The following is an 11,106-nucleotide window of genomic DNA, read 5'->3' on the forward strand; positions in this document are numbered from 1 at the left end:
ATTTTTTCTGGTAAAACATTATAAGATTTATTGTAAAATGGGTTTTTACAATGACATTTATTTGCATTAAACTGTCGGTTTCCAGAAAAAAAACCCGATCGTTTTCTATCCTACGTTTATGAACTTAATGCGTCTTTTTGTAATTTTATGAGAGAGTTAAAACTTTGACTGCAATACATTTTGTATGAATCGCTGAATACTAAAACTGTGCAAAAAATCAAAGCTATTTCCACCCTAAAATTGAAAAAAAAATCACTTATTTTAATAACATTGATATGGTACAGCTATAAAATTACAAGTTATGTCAAAATTTGTCATTTGTTTATATTTGTTCTCCTATGCGTTGCTGTGACATTGTCATGAGAAGCACATGCTATCACAAATGTTGTAATTTATTGAAAAATAAGATATACTTTTGGAGTGCCTCCCGATTGTTGTCAGCCAATCAAAAGTATTGATTCTTATGGAACATACATTTGTAGATGTAAATGTTATTATTTTAATGGCGTGCATCAACAGGGATAAAATGAATTGATTCTGTTTTGTGTTGGCATATTAAAGTGTATTTTATTCTATTTGTTATCTTTGTAGGCTGTATAGAGTTACATTTCTTCTCTTATCATAAGTCTTATATTTTGATCGATTGTGTGGTTATGCTCATAGCTTGGACACTTACTCTCTTGATACCAACACTTTTGAATCTTTTTACAGATGTTGCATTGACTGCAAATTATGCTTATTAAAAGGGGACGCACTTGGTCTCACTTTGCTTGTATTGGATACTTTTCTGATTTTTTTTAACTTCCTTTACATGTATGTCTATTAATTCCATTTCTAATTCATTTTAATATATATCCACTTACAATTGTCGTATGCATTATAAATTTAATATTAAAACATAAGTCAGCATCAAATGTGGTTAGATGGAATACTTCTCTAATAATAAAATATCTGAATATTACCTTTTTCTTTCTCAATGCTAGATGTTTTATGGTTATATTTAGTAGAAGTAGTATCTATCTTTGTCGTTGGCATTGTCGTGGAAGTTGTAGTGGTAAAGTCTGTTGAGGAAATTACATTCATTAACAGAATCATCCAGATTTCATCTCATCATCAATATCGTTTAATATGGAAATAAATATAAAAAAGAAGAGGCCTTATGTGTAAAATAATTATATGACATGGATCATAATTTAGACTGTAGACATTTAGTGTGTTCAAATTTAAGGAGCTTTCTGGATTTTTCTCTTTCCAGGAAGCATCAGTCAAAAACTTTTAAAACTCATGGACGTATGAATATTTATGTTTTGCATTATCCTCTCAATTTCAGTTTTTGCATTGTACGTCTTCTGGGTTCAAAATAAAAAAAAATGGATACAAGACACATTATCAGTCCATACACTGAAAAATATATATAAAACAACACAAACGCAAAGGAACAAACTTTAATTGCTGTTCAACATCAAAATGTAAAATAAGGCCTTCAACATGAAGAAAGAAGTCTCACTTTACTACCAGTTTAAGACGACCTCCTAAACCGGCTAATAATTTATGAGCCAAAAGAAGCTGAATTGAATGCATAACATATCTATGTCTCCGAATGAAAAAGTTCTTATCCTTTCGTAATCAAACCAAAAATAAATGTATATTCTCTGTTTAAAAGGAAATGTTGGAAGTAATTTAAATATAGTCCACTTATAAAACGAAAAGAGAATATTTTTGGTAGAGCTATTCAAAATGCCGTAATATATTACAGTATTCGATCATTTAAGGTATTAATGCAAATGAGGAACATTGAAGTTCTACGTTCGACTATAGGCTACAATATTTTCCTGTGTAATACCACAGGAAATTATTTATTATAAATCTTTTTGTTTGATAAACCCGAGTGGATGGCTCATTTCTGCTGCCAGTTTTGAATTATTGTAAATACCGCGGAAGCTTTATTCGAGTTGTAGGATCTAGCTTCAACTTGTGGGGATTTTGCTTCCCCTCGTTCGCTTAAACTTTTTTTTTTACTTTTGTTACCAACACCTCCTTGTCAATATATCAAATGCCGGTGGTTTGTATCAACTTGCCAGACCGAGTGTACATTTTTTCTCGTGTGGAGGATTTCATTCCTACAGTATTTCCTGAACTACTAGTCATTCAAGAAATTTCAAAATTCAGTATAACGAAAATCATTTAAGAGTTTAGGAATAAAAGCAGGTATTCTGTAACTAAGAACATAGTGGAATTGTTATGGAAATTTTACCAAACAAAATGTTAACATCAATCAAAACAGGAAAGATAAAAAGGTTCATGCCATAAGCATATTTGCAGAAAAATGAAGAAAACATTATACAACTATTTGTACTTCCCTATAACTAAACGTTAATTTGTGTCCTTTGAAACTGTATATTCTGTTTCAGTAAACACAACATTATTGATCCCTCTCTTCTCTTCCATTCTATGTGCGTGTGTTTGTGTGTGTGTGTTTGGGCTAGGGTTGGTAAGTGGTTTGTAAATACTCACCTATTTGTATGTGTATATAGGTGTTCATGTTGAATGTCCGTCTATTAAAACTGTTTTGTGCTACACATATGTAGTTATCTGTTTTATCAACCACAACATCGTTGATATGTGTGTGTGTTTGTTTACTCACCTATTTGTATGTGTATAGAGTTATTCATGTTAAATGTTTGTCCATTAAAACTGTTTTGAGCCACACATATGTAGTTATCTGTTTCACCAACCACAACATTATTGATGATATATGTAGGACCAGTCCCTAGCGTCACACTGGTGTTGGATTCTTTGTACCAAGTATAACCTGTGTTTATTACAGCAGGATTTCCATCTGATGAGCACATCAGAGTTATGGGTCCTGCTCCTTCGGAAAATGTTGGATTGCTGGGCGACTTTGATAGTTGTACATTCCTTACACTATCTATAGAACAAATAAAGAGAAACACATAATAATACTTGAACAAATTTACCAACAACTATTTATAATTTCATGCACAATGTTTTTTGGGAACAATCTCTCCTTATATCATTTTTATATACTGTGAAAGTACTTTAATTCGTGGGTATCAATTTTCGTGGTTTGATCAACATTTACATGTTCGTGGGTTTTTAATTTCCTGGAATTTAGTTTTTCTTAAAAAATAAAAATTAAAAAATTGAAGACCTTAGAAACGAAGGTCACAAGTCTGGATTGAAGAAAATTGCAAAGTAAACATTGCCCATGAGTGATCACACAAATTAACCGATATAAAGTGATCAACAGATTAAAGACCATCAAAGGTGTTAATTAGTAATAGTAAATGTTCAATGATTAGTTAATATTGATATTAAAAGACCTCCGAACAAAAAGGGGTGTTCAGATTTGAACAGCTCTTTTTGTGAGGAGGTCTGTTAATGTCAATATTAACTTAATCATTGAACTTTTACTGACTTACAAACCGTCAAAATAGAAAAGTACATAAAAAGCACTTGCAGAAACCTAATTCCCCTGAACTGGACGAGTCTAAGTATGTTCAACTTAAATGATAGTTAAACAGTACTCAGACTGATATATACAATTTACAGTTACCAAATTGAAATGCAAACGGACCGATTTAATGACATTACATTATATAAATATTTATTAATGATAAAAAAATTAGCATCTAAATAACACCAAATGATAGTTTTACAACATTAGGAGTAAATTTATATTTCTTTAGCCAACTTTTCAAAATAACGATTTCTTATTTAATAAATCAGGCAATCAAAACCCTATATAGACCTCATTTATAACTGACCAATGAATATTCTGACCAACAACTTCATGCTATATATACTTGATGTTTTTGATCTGTCAGTAATCATGAAATAGATTCGGAAAGATCAGACCTTAGAAAACAGTAAGTAAACTCTTCCAACAATTAGCTTTTGAAACAGCTTGTTTCAGAACATCTAATCGGACAGACCTAGATGCATAATGTCCTTCACAATATTCATCCGGTAAATGTTCCTTTTGTTTCTGATTTGGCAATTTTCTACATTACGTTACATGCGAATGCAAAATAAGTAGTTTTGTCTATTCAGACCAATTAACTAATAGTTCTTGCTTTATTTGTGTTTTTAAAAAAAATAAAAACTATGCATGCAAACTTCAATGAATAAAACCGTATTAAACTAGGTTTCACTGGCCCGATCAAAACGTGAGAGGTGAGATATATTTGCAAGTTCAATGCATTATATGAAAACAAACTCTTTAATCTAGTCGTCCGTTATTACCTTATCATGTCTAAATGAAACAAAAACACATGAAAAAACTTTTATCTTTCTTAGTTTTATCCTTGCCTGACAAGAAATTTGTAACGAATAAGTAACATATAACAAACGTATTATAAGCGAATAAGTAACGAATAAGTAACAGGGTATAAACCGAGCGCTTGAACTGGTACATCCGCCCTTATAGGGTTATATCATCTCTATGAACTAGGGATGGCAACGAGTACTCAAGTACTCGGGTACTCGCTCGGAAGACCGAGTACTCGAGTACAGTTTTAGTCCTCGGATATTCGTTTGCTTTTTATACATCTTGAGATAGTTCTCTTCACATTTCCACTCAATTTTAGTTCTGTTGAAATTTCTCCTTCGTAATACTCAATAAAATAAATTAATAACATAACTATGTTTATCCTGAGGATACTATCTGTTATAGTACTACCAGCAACGTCCTTTCCTTTGGAGGGAATATTTTCATGTGCACTCCTTGTAACTGTAACCGAATTTCATTACAAAATTGCTCGTCTCCACCGGGACTCGAACCCGGTACCTCTGTGTTACAAGGCAGCGCGCTAACCGACTGAGCTAAAGAAGTACTTCCTTAGCTCAACCGCTGTAACGGCTGACTAAGTATCTACTAAGTTTTTCTAAGGGAAGCAATCCCGTCACACTTCCCCAACCTCAAGAGTCATTATACTCTATAATGATGATATCTTCATCTTTTTTATATTTATATTTTAACCTGGCAAGGTAATTCTTCTAACCGTGGGTTATTATTGTTGGGCGCCAATGTAACCGGAGAGCACGAATTTCATTACAAAATTGCTTGTCTCCACCAGGACTCGAACCCGGTACCTCTGTGTTACAAGGCAGCGCGCTAACCGTTTGAGCTAAAGAAGTACTTCTTTAGCTCAACCGCTTACGGCTGACAAAGTATACTAAGTTTTTCTAAGGGAAGCAATCCCGTCACATAACAAAAAAATAGAGAGTTTAACAGTCTTTCGTCTGAAATTGTTGACCAGATCATATTTTTAAACGAACACAAAATCAAAGTAACCTGCGGGGAACCCTACACAACTGATTGAGACATTTTTAACGGTGTTTGTACACGGATCAACACTTCCATGGATTAATAATTAACTCATCACAAGCCGTAAAAACTTACCTTTGTTTGTTAATCAAGACTTCTGATTGGTATGAGATGTATATTTAAATTAATTTAATTACTCTTTTTTTAAAGCTTAACTATAATTGTTTAATTTACAATTTAGAGATATACGAAAGTATGAGAGCGACATTCAACCACAAAAGTTGAAAATAAACTAACAACGTCATGGCTAAAGAAAAAAAAGAAAATCAGACAAACGATAGTGCAAAAAAAAAAACCACAGAAAAAGTAATACTGAGCAACACGAAAAAGCACAAGTAATTTGAAGTCCAATATCATAATTGTTGTTGACAAATTTTAAATAGACAAGTCGTGTTATAAAAAATACCAACTCCTCAGGAACAGTTGCTAAATATTTTGTCTACTTTGTCGAACTTAAAATGCAAATATTGTTGATTTTTGCTTATAAAATATTTTGATTTTATTGAAATTTGGTTCATAAATACGTAAACAAACAATAATTGCTATTATGATAGGTTATTTGTAAAAACGGCAGTCGTTTATTTATTGTTTCATTGACACAAAAAACAGAGGAGCAAGCTATGTTTGTAGTACGTTTGTATTTCGTCAATGTGTTTATGAAAGGTAATAACAAAAGCACTGCATCCCACCTAAAATCTAACTTAAACTTTTCAATAGACGTTTAAGATTCATCCGAGTACTTGCGAGTACTCGAGTATTATGACCGAGTATCCGAGTATTAGATTTCAGATCTTTTGACATCCCTACTATGAACTCATTGTTTCCTCCCGAGACATGAACACAATTCAAAATCATTTTCTAAAAGGTGCAACGTATAACAAACGTATTATAAGCGAATAGGTAACGAATAAGTAACAGGGTATTATCCGAGATCTGGAACGGGTACATACGCGCTAAAAGGGTTATTTCTAAGAACACATTGTTACCACCAGAGACATGAAACGATGTACACCCTGCTAACATGTTTAACCCCGCGACATATTGTCAGTATTTGCCTGTCCACAGTCAAGAGCCTGAAATTAAGTAGTTATCGTTTGTTTTTGTGTTACATATTTGTTTTTCGTTTATTTTTTTTGTATATGAAATAAGGCCGTTAGTTTTGTTGTCTGAATTGTTTTACATTGTCATGTCAGGGCCTTTTATAGCTGATTATGCGGTATGGGCTTTGCTCATTTTTGAAGGCGGTACCGTGACCTATAGTTGTTGATTTCTGTATCATTTTGGTTGTTGGGAGTTATCTCATTGGCAATCATACCACATCTTCTTTTTTATACAAGCGCTAAAACGGTGATTTCACCCCTTCGAACCAAGAACCATCTTCAAACATACGAATATAAAGCAGTTAAAAGGAACAACGTATAAACAAACACATGTAAATATGTCATAAAAAGGTCATTTTACCTCAACAAATTTAGAACTATTACCAGAGATAAGAATATAAACAATTAAAAAGGGGGAAGGATATTAAAAATCGAATAAGTAACGAATAAAGAATAAAGAATAAGTGACGAATAGGTAACGAATAAGGAATAAGGAATCAGTAACGAATAGGTTACGAATAAGAAATAAGGAATAAGGAATAAGTAACGAATAAGTAACGAATAAGGAATAAGTAACGAACAAGTAACGAATAAGGAATAAGGAATAAGTAACCAACTTGACGACCATAATTTCATCGACCAAAATATTTGTTTATAAGAATTAAAAGATTGATAGTTGTACAGTTTAGTTTGTTTGAAGATTAAATGGGTATAATCCTGCCTGCAGTTCTAGTTCATAGTGCCTTTTTCCTGTGACTACTATTATAGTATTCTCAGATTTTGCGATATTCAGTATATTCTGCAGATCAGATCGGAAGTCAAACCTACATCATGTACATGGGGATCTTTTCATGTCTTGATTTGGCCAACGGTTGATTAATTTCTTTGGACACTTCAATTCGTGGATAAGGTCATCCACGAAAACCAAGAAAATTGGTTCCCCACGACTAAAAGTACTTTTACAGTACCTTTACAGAATGTTTTTTTTAATATTAACATTAATCAAATATCTCATACAGATATAGTATAGGCATACTTGAATTATGATTTGCTCTATAACAAAGGCTTTCCACAGCTGTACATGTATGTCTATTCTTATATACTGTGAGTGATATTTGAAGCTTAAGCTTACAAAAGACAATTTCCCATGAGTTTCCACTCATATTGTTTCAAGCACTGTTAATATAGTGGTGTTTGTATAATCCCCATCATGCAAATAGCTTTCATTTGGGACTTTTCAACTCCCTTTAAATATTTAGCAACAATTTGTGACATAATGAGGATCCATACAATTAAACAAATGTAAATTCTTTTCAAGTCTTCCTCATAAATTTTCGATCATTATTCATTAATCCTCATGATTAAAACTGTACACATGCAATGGAAGGAAACACATATATTAAAAATTATCAAATACCCACTTACAATAAACATTTATGCGCTGAGTCTGATGATATGATAGCTCCTGTGGTACATCTTGATAAACAACCTGACATCTGACTACAGCATTATTATCTAGTTGGTACATCTTCAGTGTCAGCGAACTGGTACCATTAAATGTACAGGTTCCCGGCATCTGCACTGCTGTAGTGGTTTGTGATTCGTATGGTGTATCCTGTATAGTAACATCATTAGAGTTACGTCTATATCTCACCCATCTGAATTTGCCTTGAGGTTTGCCAACATTACCCGTACATGTAAAGACAACATTGTTTCCTTCTTCTATCCCAGCTGATGGTACATACGATGGTACACTGTCCGGTCGTTCTGGATTACCTGTAATATATATGTTAATACTTTAGTGAGAACTATATTATGTTTATATAATCTAGTTTCTAAATTGTTCGCATTTAAAGTATTGTAAATGATAATAAATGAACTAATGAATGAGTTGTCTCATTGGCAATCATATCACATCTTTTTTTTATAAGTATCAAGTTATTTGAATTGTACCCTAAAATTTACTTTATTTCCTTAATCTTCAAAAACCACATCAAAGGAGAAGTGCAAATGTTTTTTCTGTTCTTTGATTTTGTGTTACAAATAAATAACCAACTAAAAATGTAAAATGTAGCAAGACTTGAATAAAATTAAGAAAGGATAAGGATACTTGTTATGTTTCTTGTAACATCTTGATTATTTGTTTCCGTTTCTTTTTCTTTCTCTCTGACATAACGAGTTACAAGTTTAAACTATGCTGTGGAAACGACATATTAATTAAGTTTAGATTTGATTTAAAATATGTAGGAATTAAATGAACCAAATGTGATATTTGAATTTGTAGTTCAGTACACGCATGGAATTCCCTTTCAAAAAAGACAAAACGAAAAAAAACATATTTGAATTTTTTTTTTTGGAATTATATTAATACCTTGTGCGGAGGAAAATGTAATTGCCAGTTCATGTCGCGTGTGTTCAGTGCTGTCAAACAGCTATCGTATCAGTTTTTCTTTTTTCTGACCCTATGAAATGATGAATAAAAATATTGTATCGTTCTGATTTAAATTGCACATTATGATACATAATATTATGTTGACAATTTATTATAGTCAGTAATGTACAAATACCTAGTTATTTACCTATTGCTATTAGATACAGGTAGTATTACTGAAACTTGGACAGCAGGAATAATTATACCAGGTTTTGTTTTTGAATAAAGATTGTCTTACAGATCCGGATAGGAACATTAAAAGATTGCAAACTTTCTGTTTTGGATTATCCTCGGAGTTTGGTAATTTTATTAATTTACTTTTTGTATACATTGTACTTCCATAATCAATACTCATTTAAAAATTGTCTGTTCTAGTCACTTGATTAAAAACGTCGTAGTCTGTATACTACTCCAATCTTTCGTTGGCATTGTTTTATACGTTTAAACCATAAATCAGTATAACAACAATCTAATAAACGGCAACATTTTTTTTTAATTGGCAGACTTTTAGTGATGATACATTTTTTACTATTTACATCTACCTTTAACACTGATATTTGCAACACCAGAATTTGCAGAAGTACTTCCACCTGGCGCACTAGTATATGCTACTTCACATATGTATTCATTTTCATCTTCACAATCTATCTGAGAAAACTGTATTAAAGCATTATTTGTAGATGAAGATGTTGGGTTGGTAAGTGTCACTCTGTTTGTTAGATAATTGCCATCAGCTGATAAGGTTGCATTTAATGGAACTGATGGTGGGAAAAATGTGGCTAGGGTTTTAAACTGTCCATTTATTTTAGCCTGAATATTTACACCTGTAACAAATTCTCCTGTCACAGTTGTATAAGAACATCTCAACTGTAAACTATTCTGTCCAAGTATTCCGTCTGAAGGTGTTGCCTGTATCTGAACACTTATACTTTCTACACCTACAAAAAAGACAACTTAGTAAGTTTCAATAACTCGGATACAGTAAATGTTTTAAATGTTTATGCATAAACTATTGACATTGTTTCAATGAATGTAAACGGATACGCTTTTTATATTTAATAATCAATGTCACCAAACAATAAAGATTAAAATAATTAAAATCCAAGCTTCAAATCGACGAAAATAATGGTAACATAATGGTAATCTGATTACTAATAAGCGACGAAAAGAATTTTATCTAAATGATATTTTTTTTTAAAGTAATTAACATAGAAACCATATGGTTTTCTGCAATTTCGTATTGTAAAATATTAAGACACTTATGAGTTACCAGGGCTACCGCTGTTAGCGAGTAAGTGCAACGGCCGAGTTCAAAGAGCTTTATACTGTGTCAAGCAGGTGGTATTTAACGCTGTCGATGTATAAGGCAAATATGTAAATTTATTTTTCAGATTGTTTTTGTTTTAAAAATGAAATTAATTAGTTTACTGACAATTGCGTTCATGTAATATTATTTGTCGAGCTTGTCTTGCTCACAATTTATGCTATTTTTAATTTCTGTTCACCATTGTCTTAATATTAATATAATAGACAAAAATGAAAACCAAAATCTGTGACATTTGTGATTGAAGGGCATTAACTCATATTAGAAATCGTTTATATGTAAATTGACAGTAGGTACAATGTAGATTACAGCGTTCTAGACATTTCTGATTTTTTTTCTAAATATAATTATTATGACGGTTTTTAAGATAATAGACAAAACTTGCATTTTGCCACTTGGTTTTAGCCAAGTCGGCAATGTTGCATGCCAGCCGGGATCATCGAACACGTTTTGAAAACTAGATAGATCATTGATTAATGGGGCTTGATTTGTTAAATTTGACAGAAAAGTTTCATATATTTTGTGTAAAGGTTAACGGCCGACGATAGACGACGAACACCAAATTATTAGAAAAGATCATTTGGAGTTTTGGCAATGGTTAGCTAAAGCTAAAGATTCTACCAAAAAAATTGCCAGTCGAAATCCATTTCATTAACACCGGTCTGCTGTAAGATTCTAGAACATATCATATTTAGTGTACTCATGAAAAACGTTGAAACACATTACATTTAGAAAAACATACTTCGTTGAATTACAATTGATTTTAAATATCAAAAACATAGTTGATGCATCGACAGCAACCAAATAATGTTATAATTATGGACTTTAACAAAGCCTTCGATAATGTTTCACATCAGATGCTACTGAATAGTTAATGCAGATAATTGCTCCTTGTATCGTT

The 11,106-nt window shown here is 32.0% G+C and overlaps 1 protein-coding gene across 1 annotated transcript; it reads right to left on the minus strand.

Moving 5' to 3' along the window:
• Positions 1-223: 223 nt before the first annotated feature.
• LOC139525233 (uncharacterized) lies at positions 224-9,212 on the minus strand. Its single transcript, XM_071320427.1, has 5 exons — positions 9,200-9,212; positions 7,876-8,226; positions 2,645-2,929; positions 963-1,061; positions 224-234 (listed from the first exon to the last, which is right to left on the minus strand). The coding sequence occupies exons 1-5, from the start codon at positions 9,210-9,212 to the stop codon at positions 224-226; spliced, it is 759 nt and encodes a 252-aa protein (XP_071176528.1).
• Positions 9,213-11,106: the final 1,894 nt, after the last annotated feature.

The sequence above is a fragment of the Mytilus edulis genome, chromosome 5 (assembly GCF_963676685.1).
Source record: "Mytilus edulis chromosome 5, xbMytEdul2.2, whole genome shotgun sequence".
Classification (NCBI taxonomy): Eukaryota; Metazoa; Mollusca; class Bivalvia; order Mytilida; family Mytilidae; genus Mytilus; species Mytilus edulis.